This window comes from Carassius auratus, unplaced genomic scaffold, assembly GCF_003368295.1.
Source record: "Carassius auratus strain Wakin unplaced genomic scaffold, ASM336829v1 scaf_tig00020544, whole genome shotgun sequence".
NCBI lineage: Eukaryota > Metazoa > Chordata > Actinopteri > Cypriniformes > Cyprinidae > Carassius > Carassius auratus.
In genome coordinates, this window is record NW_020525035.1 from 101,453 (window position 1) to 115,179 (window position 13,727).

The following is a 13,727-nucleotide window of genomic DNA, read 5'->3' on the forward strand; positions in this document are numbered from 1 at the left end:
GGGTGCCGTCGGAATAAGAGTCCAAACAGCTGGTAAAAACATCAGAATAATCCACACCACTCCAGTCCATCAGATAATGTCTTGACAAATAAATCTGTGTGTTTGTAAAATAAATTACAGTGGACTGCCGTGACGTGGATTACTCGTGGATAACTGTGATGTTTTTATCAGCTGTTTGGACTCTCATTCTGACGGCACCCATTCACTGCAGTGGATCCACTGAGGACTTATGCAATGCAAAATCTCTCCAAATTTAATAAATAAACAAGGGGGGAACTAAAACGTTAATTAATTTGCAAGAGATATAGCCAGATAATCTCAAAAGTTAATATAGTTAATATACCATAGTACATTAGTAGAAATATTGTGTGACATACATGGTTCCAGTTTTTTTTTTTTTTTTATACATTACATTACATAAGTTGTATATATCTGCACTGTATAAGTCTCATCCATTAAAACACCACCAACACACTTCACCTTTCCACGAGCATACAAAAACAAACTGCTGATATCATAAAAACTTGTGAAGGGTTTCATATCAAAACACAAGCAGCTAATCAGAAAGGAGAAAATAACATCTAGACGTCTAAATCAAACAGAGCTGAACCACATCAAACCATTCAGATTGATATAGATGCAGAGAGCATCAGAGTGACCTCAATGTCCTAGAATGATCAACTGGTTGAGACCAATGAAGAACTTACAAAATGATTGCACTGTTGAAATATAACCCCCCCAAAATCTACATATTCCAGATTTATTTGAGCATTTAAAGGTCGCCTTTCCGGTGTCCTTTAGGACAAGGAATCTCAGGCCACATCTCGTGGAAATCAACACTGATCCAGCATGTGTTTGCATAAGATATTCTCCCATGACTGACTGCAATGTATCTGCATGCAACAGCATGCCAATGCATCAGGACATCAGCTCCATATAAAAGTCAGCAGACAAGCATGAAACAGGAGAAACTCTTACCGGAGGCTCAGATGGCTGTTTGGATGGAGGAATGCGGGTCTGCCTCTGATGTGTTACTGCAGTCCGCATGCACTCAGCAGCATCATCATCTTCATCATCTTCATGAGGCTCAGTCTGGGTTTGTCTGGACAGTCCTGCTAGCGGTGCTGAAGTGGACAGCTCCTCGACTCTGGCTTAAATTCGTGTTTTACGAGGGAATGAGAATGACAGCTGAGAACTGAGTGAGTCTAACTAATAGAGTAAGACATCAGCTCCACCGGTGAGAGCACGAGCTGTGTTCTCAATCACGCTTTACCATACTACTCCTACTAGTGGTGCAGTAGGCACGGAGAATGGAAAGGGATGCTGTTTGGTAGTATTTCCTCCAGGGGGCGCGCGGTGGCTCTTAAAGATGACTCCTCCTTTGAGTTGCGTTCGAATTTAATTCAAAATCATTAGGGACATTTGTATATTAAACAGTATATATCTATTTTTTTTTAAATATGTTTCATTTTAAAGCATATTAGCAGACATGATTATCGATCAATTCCTTCTAATTATCTTTATAAAATTGATTACGAATAAAATGTCATAGTAATCAAAATTGACTGTGATTGGTTGGTCTAGAGTAGCGCTGGGCAAAGTAACACGTACCACGTGACATCGATGTCTTTCCTCAAATCAAGTTACAAGTTACAGAAACTTACTAATAAAAAAAAAAAACTAAGAAAGATCACTTTAAATGCAAACATGCTAATGTATAATTAGAAATAGAAAAATCACATTTAATTAAATAAAAAAGGGGGGAAAACAGGTAAAGGGAGAGAAAATATGTATACCACTGATATATATATAAATTTCGTTTACAGAAATTACATCTGTACAATTCTTTATCTTCTACATATTTTGATAAATACTGCAAAGTAAGGTGAATAATTTAGTATTAATGGGTTGAAACGTTCAAATTGAATTCAAATAGCAATGAAAATAACATGCCTACAAGACCAAAAGAAAAAAAAATCCCTTCAAACAAAATTATCAAGACATCAATAGCTTTCCCTACAGTTTGAGTAAAAATAATTATTCATAATCATGATTATTTAGTCCCTGACCAATTAGAGAACGTCTGGTCCGCTAAGCCCCGCCCGTTTTAAGAGTGTTTTATGCTAATCGCCATTCTCGCTGCTCGCTCTGTTTCTGTGTAGTATGCAGTATGTTAGTGTTCCACTGCAGACACAGCGCGCATGCTCAGTGCTCGCGTGCTGTAATTACTGACAGGTGTGACGAGTTTTTCAGGTCGAGTCTCAGGAGGCAAACAAACCCCAAACAACCGCCGTGATCCTGAATTAATAAAGCGTTTATGAAAACAATACACGTGAATGCATTTACTATTGTTGATTTGTTTCTGATTTATATCGAATTGCAGATGAACAAACAGGACTTGAAAAAGCTGTTTTTTTTTTCTTTGAGGAGAAATCAATGCAATATTTTACCTTAAATATACAGAATGTAGGCACAAATAAATATGACAAAATCTTGTTAAAAGGTTTTTCTTTTTTGTCCTATTGCTCTTTTTTTATTTGGAGTTTCTAGAAATGAAAAAAAAAGAAAGAGAAAAAGATCGCAAATAGTGGCCTATTAAAAAAAAAAAAAAAAAAAAAAAGATGCAATTAGTCCTTTGAATCCGATAAGACACTTTCAATATAAATGTGTATTTTATTCATACGGTTGCTATCCTTTTTCGTAATATAAATCAGCCTTTTTATTTTCTATTTGTCTCAACACACACTGCTTGTGAAACGAGCTGAAAGAAAAAAAAGTTAGCTGCCTTTCAGATGATGCATATAAATTATAAGTTTCACAATCCAGAACCAGTTTGAGTTTCAGGGCTCAATAGGCATAAATGAAGCTCTATGACTAATAATTTAGTAATTCAGGTCATTAGGACACCACCTTCCCTTTATTCATTTGGAATAAAAGTTAATCGATAATAAACCCCCCTTTTTTTGCACCTGGAGCAGGATTCGAACTTGTGCAAGACTTTAAGTCCTAAAAAAAAAAAAAAAAAAATAAATACTTTCAAGGTTAAATCCCATGCTTTAGAAACGGTGTTTGTAAATTAATGCAAATTTCCACGTCTCGAAAAATGCAATTATCAAAAGCCATGCATCCATCCGAAATCATAGGCTACACTGCCCTCTACCGGTTAATAGCATGATAAAGTAAAAATGTTAAAAACACCATGCTATTTTAAAGAAACAATTCTCCCAATAATTCCAATTTTCTCTAAATTACCTCACCTCCAGTCTGTCCAATAGTTTGTTTCTTCGTGGTTTCAGATTTGGGGAAATTTAGCATTACATCACTTACCAGTGGCTCCTCTGCAGTGAATGGGTGCCGTCAGAACGAGAGTCCAAACAGATGATAATAACAATCACAATAATCCACTAGTAATACACACCACTCCAGTCCATCAGTCAACATATTATGACAATTTCAACTTTAAACCGTGTAATGAGTCCTTAATGCATAACAACACTAACTCCATTGTAAAAGTCATTTTGTCTGAATCAGGAGAGAAATCTGCGCTGATCAAGCAGAATGAAAAAACAAACGTATCTACAACTTGAATAACCTACATTTCCAGCAAATGTTATTTTTTGGGTGAACTATTGCATTACAACAAACTTGCCATGTGATCCAAGACCAAATAATATTTCAATATTGCTTAAGACTTATACTCTTTCAGAAATTTGCATAAAACATTTATGCACTTGATTTACAACCACACAATTACGGAATTATACAAAAGCAAAACATTAAAGCACAGTGCATGTGCAAAAATCATATACCATTGTGAACTTAAAATGTCGAGGAATTATCCAAAAAATGAAGAAGAAGAAAAGATAAATATCCTGATACTTTCTGAAATACTCATAAAGCAAAAAAATATAGTCCTCCAGCATTCAAAAGAAGCCCATTGTGACAGCTAACCACATGCAGACCTGGCCACACTTTATAAATATGTTTCAGTTCTATACATATAGGATCTTGATGAAGCATTATGAATGCAACACATAGAGAAACCCCTGCAAAAAGTCCAATTTGAAAGCAATACTACAAGATCTATCTTATTTATGCAAACCTGTGAAGTAAACCAGCACCCATTCTGATTTTGCAGCTTCAATCTTTTTCAAACTGAGGTTTCAAAGTGCATATGAATCAATATCCATACAAATCACATGTAAATAAGAATCTAGTGTTTAGTTCCTAAACATAATGATGCCATTCTTTTCTATTATTATGTTAATGGAAATTAAGTCAACACAGAGCTCTAAATATACCAGTTTGCTACTGTAAAACATGACTTGATTGATTAATAGGTCTGTCAAATGAAGCTGAGAGAAAATCTGATGGTCCAGTAAAGCTAAAGGACTGTAATGTACTGAAATAAAGTGCAAATATTTCAGTATTTCATGAGTGCAAAATGATACAACATTTGGTTCCTGCATGAAAACAGAGAGCTGCTTCAATAAATAATATTTTTTTTAACTAACGTCCTCTTAATGATGATCATAACAACAATGGGACCAGATTTGATCGAGGCCTCATTCTGAAAGCCTTCAGCGTGGTTTCACACCAAAGAAAGTTTCTTTTTAAATGCTAAAATACACTAAAACAATCAAGCGCTTGAAATGTGGATTCATGGTTGTGTCTTCTGGTGTAAAAGTGTTCCAGCCTTCCAGAGAAAGATTGTGGAGGAGAGAGAGGACCTATGAAACAAAACAAACATTTCACACAAGCGTCCACTTACTGAACTACATTTAAACTGATGACATTTCAATGAAAGATTACAAATACAAAATGTTTTTTGCAATAACTTGCAACGTAGGGTTTTGGTTTCAATGCTAGTTCTGATCTGGTACCTTAAGAATGGTCCAGATGTTGTGTTAAATCTGCAGGTTAATGAAGGGAGCGAACCCCACCACGTCCTGCAGCAGCACTAGCGCCCTCTGCAGGGGAGGCTCCACATCGATCTCCACGTCACGCCGGCGCAGAACGCCCAAACTGGACTCGGTTACGTTGTGACAGTGGTTCACTTTGAGAGATTGCAGTTTGGGGCAGTACTCCGCTAACGTCCTGATTACACAAATAAACAAAAGAGTTCATGAAGAGCTCGGTTTGCAGTAAATGCTGCTCCGAGTAAACACATATCTATAATCGTTCGGAGTTTCGGTGGCTTATGATGTGAATTTGGGAACATGACATCTGCCAAGCATCTTCACAAACTTTATAGACGGGCTGTTGTCAACAAAAAGAGAAACTTTTTTTAACTAAAATAAACGCTGGATGGTTTTAAAATTAGAGAATAAATAAATTAATAACGGCCATAAATCTCAGCATTTTAATTTTATAGCTGTACTGTAATATGAAATTAATGTTATATTATTTTACACTTTACTTTACAGTGAAATATTACAAAAGCAATCATTTTAATATTTTAAGTGAACAATAATACTATTAAATAGTAACAACAGTACAACAATATTAAATAATCATTTTATTTTATTGTCGTTGTTTTTTCTTATATATTATATTTATATTATTTAACAGTATTAATAGCAATATTTTTTAATAATTTAATTTCCCATGTAATGATAAAAACACATAATAAATAAAAAAAATATAGTTGCATTGAAATTAATGTTATATTATTTACACTTTATTTTACAAAAGCAATTCTTTTTATATTTTAATTTATTAATAATAATAATAATAAATATTCAATAAATAACAAAAGTACAAGCATTTTAACTTTAATGATAATAAGACTAATAATATTTTTTATTTTATAGTCATTTTTTAATTGTAATATTTCTATGGAATAATAATAATACACAAATAATAATAATATTAATAATAAAACTTAAAAAAATAAGCAGTAACGAGAATAAATAATTAATATTAGCACTAATAACATTAAAGAATTTTAGTACTTTAGTAATAATAGTAACAACAATAATATTTATATTATTATTATTACTATATTAGTACAGTAAATACCATGCATTTCATATGAATCCTCTTAATTCGGTAAAATAATAACAATTTTGCAGATATTGCAATGTGCATGTTAAATTTTGACCACAACTGCACCTGTATGATCACAAAAATGTTGAATGCATCTCAACTGTTTTCTACGATCATGCAGCCATATTCAGATACGAGCATTAAAATGGCTAGCTACAACACACCGCGCACCTGATGGCTTCGTTCCTCACTCGCAGACACCCCGTGAGGTCCAGCCTCTCCAGCTCTCGGCACTTTTTGGCCACCTCCTCCACCGCGGTGTCCGTGATGTTGGCGTTAACAGCCACAGAGAGCGAGCGCAGCTCCGGACACTTCCCCGCCAGGTAACACACGGCCTGGTCCTTCAGCTGTCTGCAGGCGGTGATGTCCAGCGAGCGCAGGTCCGGGCAGTGATCGGCCAGGCTGCGCAGAGCCAGACTATCCACCCACTCGCAGTGAGCCAGGGTCAGATGCTGCAGCCGCGGGCAGCTCAGAGACACGGCCACCAGCGCATGACGGCTCAGATGAACACAGCCACGCAGGTCCACACGCAGCAGGTGCTGGTTCTGACCAATCACGGGCAGCAGCTCTTTGTCTGTTATCCAATCGGAGCAGTTGCTGACGCAGAGGTGATGGAGAACTTGATTGTGGCGAAGCATTGAGCAGAAGGCTTCTTTAGGAATGTGATGCCCTGTCTGAGAAGAAACACAGGAACGAATGCAAGCGAGTTTGATTAAATATCTGCCCAATATTTCAGGAGCTGAAACAGCGGTACAATATAAATCAACTGTCTCACAAAAGTTTATTTTTGTATTTTATTTAGCAAGGATGCATTAAATTGATCGAGAGTCATGAAGCTGAAAACTCAGCCTTGCATCTCAGAAATAAATTACATTTTACTACGTTTTCAAATAGTTATTTTAAATAGTAAAAATCGTTATGGTATTTTTCATCAAATTATTGTATCCTTTGTAAACAGAGGAGTATAAAAAAAAGTGTATTTTTTGGTTATATTACTTAGAAATTTATGTTTTAATTCCACAAATTCAAATATATACAAATTAGAGATTTTATTAAAATTCTGCCAACTAAACTATAATTTTTTTTTGATCAACGATCTATAGCCTGCATTAAAATTCTAGTTTTTTTTTTTATAATTAAACTAAAAATAACAGTAAAAAATAAATAAAATCAACTGTTTTAAATGTTGCTTTAAAAGTTAATTTAGGTATTGAACATTATAATGTAGTATGCAAATTCCATATTAATTTTAACAGTGTTTTTAACAATGAGACTTTAAAAGAGTGTTAGATGATGGCAAATTAGCAAGAACAATCAAAATATCCTTCATTAAACGTTACTGATAAATTGAAAACTTCTAATATCAGCCAATAAAATAAATCTACATTTCCAAAGTTTGGGGTCAGTAAAGAGACATTAAATCGATCAAACTTAACAGTAAAACATTTGCAATGTAACTGCACAATTTATAATTCATAGAAAAAAAAAAAAAAAATCACAGGAATAAATTATATAAAAATGTAAATGCAAAGAACAAAAATAAATTGGAATGGTATTTCACATATAATAATGATAATGATATTAATATAATATTTACTGTATTTTTGATTATAGCAGAAGAGACTATAAAAAACATTTCAAAAAATCTTTCTGACCCTAAAGGTTTTGTATAATAACACTCACTATTCTAATTATATTCTTTAAAAAAAAAAAAAAAAAAAAAAAAAAAATCTAACTACCTTTCTAATCTTTTTTGTATTTTATTTTCATTTATTATGCAATTGTGTGTGTGTGTGTGTGTGTGTGTGTGTGTGTGTAAAGACCTCTAACACTATCTTGCTCTATTCTTCTTTTATTCTATCGGTTTTCTTTTTCTTTATTATATTATTTAAAAGCCCATGCTACGCATACTGTGTTAAGCTAACTGAGACTTGTTATAGCACTTATATTTCATTGCACTTTTTGTTGTTTTTGATTGCTTCCACTGTCTTCATCTGTAAGTTGCTTTGGATAAAAGCGTCTGCTGAATGAATAAATGTAAATGATAGAAAAATAGAAGTTATTTGAGAAAGCAGGAAGTGCTTTAAACAGTCAAACAGATTTATACACACCAAGAATACTTGTGCATTTAATTTAAAAGTAAATATTATAGATGCAAAGGTGTTTTTCCTCACCTGTGTGGGGTCAAACTTCCGGCAGTTGGCCAGATACACCTGGACGAGAGAACGAAAGCTCTTGCTGACGCACTGTAAGCTGACCAGGTGCCGCAGCGGCAGGTAACAGAACACGTGTGTAACTAACACATCCTCCCACGGCAGGTCCAGCAGCTGACACCTGTCACACACACAGCTCAATCATTAAATCTGTCTCACCAATGGATGCTCAGCAGTGAATGGGTGCCGTCAGAACGAGAGTCCAAACAGCTGATAAAAACATCACAATAATAATCCACAGCACTCCAGTCCATCAGTTAACATCTGGAGAAGACAAAAGCTGTTTGTTTGTAAGAAACAAATCCTGCATTAAGAAGTTTTAACTTCAAACTGGTTAAAATTCGAGTCCATAATCCATAACAACGTTTCCCCCAGTAACAAAAAAAAGGCGGTTCTGTTCTGAATCAGGAGAGAAATTTGCATCCTCCCAAAGCAAAGTTTACAAGCAAACACCACTCTAAAAAATTGCACTGGAGGAAGCGAAATTATGGACTATATGGAATTTAGTTAGAAAAATCTTAATGAAGGAATTGTTTCTTACAAACATGCAGTTTTCTCTTCTCCAGATGTTAACTGATGGACTGGAGTGCTGTGGATTATTGTGATGTTTTAATCAGCTGTTTGGATTCTCATTCTGACGGCACCCATTCACTGCACTGTGTTTCCATTATGAAAAAAATAATAATCTACATATTGGATGGCTTGGTGGTGCACCCATAACAACACCGCAATTGTCGCATGCATACACTGCTATAAACTAGTTTTAACATGCATACAGAAAATCAGTGTTTATATGGACAGCACAGAAAGATGAATGAAACATGCATTGCATTGACTGGGTGGATCTCTGAATGCAGACGTCTGTTTATGTGCATGAAAGTCAAAGAAACGCGCGTGCTTATCTGAATCGGTGCACAAATGCATGCATCTCTCTTTATGAAATATACCTGTGGCTTTGGCTTTGCGTGCGTTCATCGGGGTTTTGATCCATGCTGACAGTGTCCTGCGATCCTTGCACATTATTTATCATGATTGATAAACAGCTGACCGGCTCATCCGGGTTCTGCAGCCACGGATGCAGCAAGACGTCGGTGACTCACTGCTGCCATCTAACAACCTGGAGGGAGAAGTGCTGCATAGAGATAGGAGTTTAGATAGAAGTCTAGACAGACAGAACAAATAAAAAGACACATATAAATGAAAGACTGTCCGATGGGTGTATGTATGTGGGATACATAAACAGCAACAGACAGGTCTTCAAATATCTTAAACATTTGAAAAATTACTTACTTACAAAAAAAAAATATTTTTTTATAATTACTAAAGGTAATAAATGGTGCATGCATTTTTTTTTTTTTTTTTACTTAAGTTAATGCACAAATGTTTTCAATTTATTTATGTGCACATGTAATTTCTCGATTACACAGAAACAAGCCTGATTCATCAGCTGCTTTGCTGGAGCGCTATACCAATGACACAATCACAATCACCAGACCATTGAACTGAGGAAACTCACATGACCATCAGCTCAGCATACGTTTGCAAACGTGGGACAAAAACATGACCGGCTCCGAAACAATAGAGTCATCCATGCAGAACCTCTGCTGAGCCAAGAGATACAGAAGAGTGAATGAAACACAGCCTAGAGCCACAGCTTACTGCGTACAGTCACTCACACAAACACACACAAGAACACAAAACCTGAGAATTTACAGCAAATATGGCTGTAGATTCAGTTTATGATTTCACCATGGAGACCCTGGAGAGAAAGGCCGCTCCACTCAGCATCTTCAGAGGAAAAGTTCTTCTCGTTGTGAATGTGGCGACCTTCTGAGGGTCCACCGTCGAAGAGGTATCTGTAAAGATTGGATCTTTATGAGCCATTTTCAACAAACATTTAATGTGGTTTAACTATCACTTAACGTATTTGTTTATATGTGTAAAATAAGAAATAAAATGAATTAATAATGTGTTAATAATCTGTGCAGTATCACAGGATGAATGCACTCATGGACATGTATAGAGGCCTGAACTTCACCGTGCTTGGATTCCCCTGCAATCAGTTCGGCCTGCAGGCACCTGGTAAGATCTGAAATATTATTTACTGGTTCTGTGTTTATACAAGATATCGATCCATAGAATCTAGGATTGTACAGTATATTTATTAAACATGGCAGACCGGGGCTAGTTGTCACACAAGGAAGCTGTCACATCTGTATGATAGTTTTGAACACCTAGCTACTATATAAAAACCTTATTTTAATTTATTTTTTGTTTCCAAGTACACTTCTATTATTTATTTTAAGAAATTGATACTTTTATTCAGCTAGGACGCATTTAATTGCATCATACATTTCTGTTTCAAATAAATGTTGTTCTTTTAATCTTTCTATTAATCTAGGAGTCCTAGAAAAATATATAAATAAATAAATGAATCTTTTTTGAACATTTATATATATATATATATATATATATATATATATATATATATATATATATATATATATATATATATATATTAATAATAACCAGCAATCTTTCTTAAGCAGGAAATCAGAATATTATACTGATTTCTGAAGATCATGTGACACTGAAGACTGGAGTAATGGTGCTGAAAATACAGCTTTCCATCCAGAAATAAATTAAAGTTTACAATTTATAAACATGGAAAATAGTTATTTAAAATGTTAATAATATTTCACACTATTATGGCATTTACTGTATTTTTGATTAATTAAACGCAGTCTTGGTGAGCAGAGGAGACCTGTTTAAAAAATAATAAATCTTACCCAAACATCTGAACAGTCGAGTGCATCCTGATTTACTTCTGAGCAAAACTTTAAAACTTGAAGATCTTCAGTAACTCATTTCATCCCACTCTTCCCAGAGGAGAACCATGAAACCCTGAATATTTTGCAGCATGTGAGACCAGGACGAGGTTTCCTCCCAAAGTTCCCCATCTTCAGCAGGATTGAGGTGAACGGCTCTGAAGAACATCCTCTATACGCCTTCCTGAAGGTACACACACTCTCACCTCACAGATAAATGCACCTTTCTTCCCCCCAGACTCTCAATTTAAATGCAAACACATGAAAGGAAACAGCTGGATACCATGAGCTTGTTCTTCTAGGAAACTCTGCCGTTTGTTAACCCAGTCATTGGAGACATCAGGAAGCTCTACTGGTCTCCCATTAAAGCCAATGACATCCGGTGGAACTTCGAGAAGTTTCTCATCACCGCAGACGGACTTCCTTACAAAAGGTAACAAATTTGCATTTCATTTCCAAAATAAAAGAAGATGAAGAAGTGTGAAGTCAACCTACACTAATATATGGACACCGAATGCCACGATTGACCAATCAGAATCCAGCATTACTCATCAGCGATGTGATAAATGAAAACAATTAGCATCTGTAACTCCGCTGAATTGTGTGTTTTAGGTATGATCCTCACTGTCCATTTGAAGAGGTGGAGCGGGACATTGCCACACTTCTGCAGGGAAGACAATTATCATAACACATCCATAAACAGACTGAGATTATTCCTCTTTCTAGATCCAATCAGATTCAATCAGTCTGTCCGTCTTCTGAAGTCAATGAGTGAATCTCACGAAACCTGCCATAAAAATCTCTAAAATATATTTCACTTCAAAAACAATTGAAAAAATTAAGATATGTATTCATATATATATATATAATATGATCATTATATATAATATATACGTATAATATGATCATTATTATTTTCTCAATTTTTATAGAATTTTCAGATAAACCCAATTAAGAACATTCCCCAACAACTTTTTGTAATTTCTAAATAATTTTATATTATTGAAATTATAAATTAATTTATACACTGTTGTATTTGTTATTCGTTTAATTAATCATGATTTAAAAAAATATATATAATAATAAATATTTGGCAGAATGTGTGTAATTGTCATACAAATTAATTGGCTTCATTTAATTTCTGAAATTAAATGAAATTTTAATTTTTTGTAATTTCAGAATAAGTATATATTTTTTAAATTGTAAAGAGTTTATACATCGTGGTATTATTTGTTATATTTATGTCGATTTATTAAAAAAATAAAAGATTTGGCAGCATGTTTGTAATTGTCATGAAAATAAATTTAACAAACATTTTAATATTCTTAGAGTAGGCTTTTGATTGTAATTCCAAAATAAAACAAATAAAAAAAATCTAATCAAAAACATTTAGATTTTATTTGTTATATTTATTCTTATTTAATTGACAATAATAATAATAATAAATGGAAGAATATGTGCAGTTGTCATGAATATAAATATAAAAAATGAATAGTTTTAAAATAGGCTTAATTTTCCTTTTTTTATTATATTTTTTTTCTTTTGAGTTTGGGGTGAAATATAACTTGATTATTTATTTACTCATATGATAATTTATTTGTTTCATGAGATTCATTCCTCCACAGTCAGACTCCTCAAACTGGATGAATTCAGTGCAGAATCCAGAATTGTAAACCTCTCAGAGTTCCATCTCTTCAGCTTCATCATGGCTCTGCAGAAAGGCTTTAGGTGTTGATTCGGGACCAGTGTAAAGCATGTCTCCTTCAGTGCGGCGGTACAGTGACGATCCCTCAGGAAATGCCGTCCGGCAGCTGAGCTGGATCTGATGGGGAAGAGTGGATCTGATCTTTAGTGCATTCGCTCAGATCTCCTCGTGACCCGAGACGCCCGCTGAGACCCCGGACCCCAAACACTCTTACTATGACATCTGCAGGAACAGTAAAGATATTTTTAACTCCACTGGTGTCCCGCTGATTTATTTGGAAGAATTTTTAAATGTGAAATTAAAATAAATAATTAAGCTGAGATCTGTCTAATAGCCAATAAATGAATAAACAAAAAAATAAACAAAAATAAAATATTTTAATAATAATAATAATAATAATAATAAAAATATTTATTTAATTTTAAAATTAATCTTTAAAATATTTATTAAATAGGTAAACTCTTTCTCTCTCTTATTATATTTATTATTATTATTATTGTTATTATTATTATTATTATTATTATTATTATTATTATTATTATTATTATTATATTTCATGAGATTTATCCTTCCACATATATCCATATATATATATATATATATATATATATATATATATATATATATATATATATATATATATATATATATATATATATATATATATATATATACATATTTTTTTTTTTTTTTTTTTTTAGGTGTATTACAGTATTAAATTAAGCCATAAAATCCCAATCTTTGTAAGAATGTATAATCTTTATTTAAGGATAAATTTTTCCTGCATTCTGACATTATTTTCAAATATCGAATGAGCCAGACTCATTAAACTGGATGTATTTTCTGAATTCTGAACTCGAAATAAATAATAAAAAGGCAAATATAGGATTATTATTTATTTATTTATTTTTATATATTTATTTGGGGGGGGGG

The 13,727-nt window shown here is 33.7% G+C and overlaps 2 protein-coding genes and 1 pseudogene across 2 annotated transcripts in view; 1 reads left to right on the forward strand and 2 right to left on the reverse strand.

Annotated features, from left to right (window-relative positions):
* The window catches only part of LOC113076503 (PH and SEC7 domain-containing protein 1-like), a 48,243-nt gene extending 46,925 nt beyond the window's left edge, over positions 1-1,318 (reverse strand). Inside the window, exon 1 of the mRNA XM_026249191.1 lies at positions 979-1,318. The gene's annotated coding sequence lies outside the window, so the exon portion shown is untranslated. The remainder of the gene's footprint in view (positions 1-978) is intronic.
* Positions 1,319-2,662: 1,344 nt separating this feature from the next.
* Positions 2,663-9,377, reverse strand: LOC113076504 (F-box/LRR-repeat protein 15). The gene is made up of 5 exons (XM_026249192.1): positions 9,209-9,377; positions 8,223-8,382; positions 6,220-6,722; positions 4,884-5,097; positions 2,663-4,730 (listed from the first exon to the last, which is right to left on the reverse strand). Exons 1-4 carry the CDS (start codon positions 9,289-9,291, stop codon positions 4,908-4,910), a joined length of 936 nt encoding a protein of 311 aa, XP_026104977.1. The 5' UTR covers positions 9,292-9,377; the 3' UTR covers positions 2,663-4,730; positions 4,884-4,907.
* Positions 9,378-9,839: 462 nt separating this feature from the next.
* Positions 9,840-12,014, forward strand: LOC113076500 (glutathione peroxidase-like; annotated as a pseudogene).
* The last annotated feature ends 1,713 nt before the right edge of the window (positions 12,015-13,727 follow it).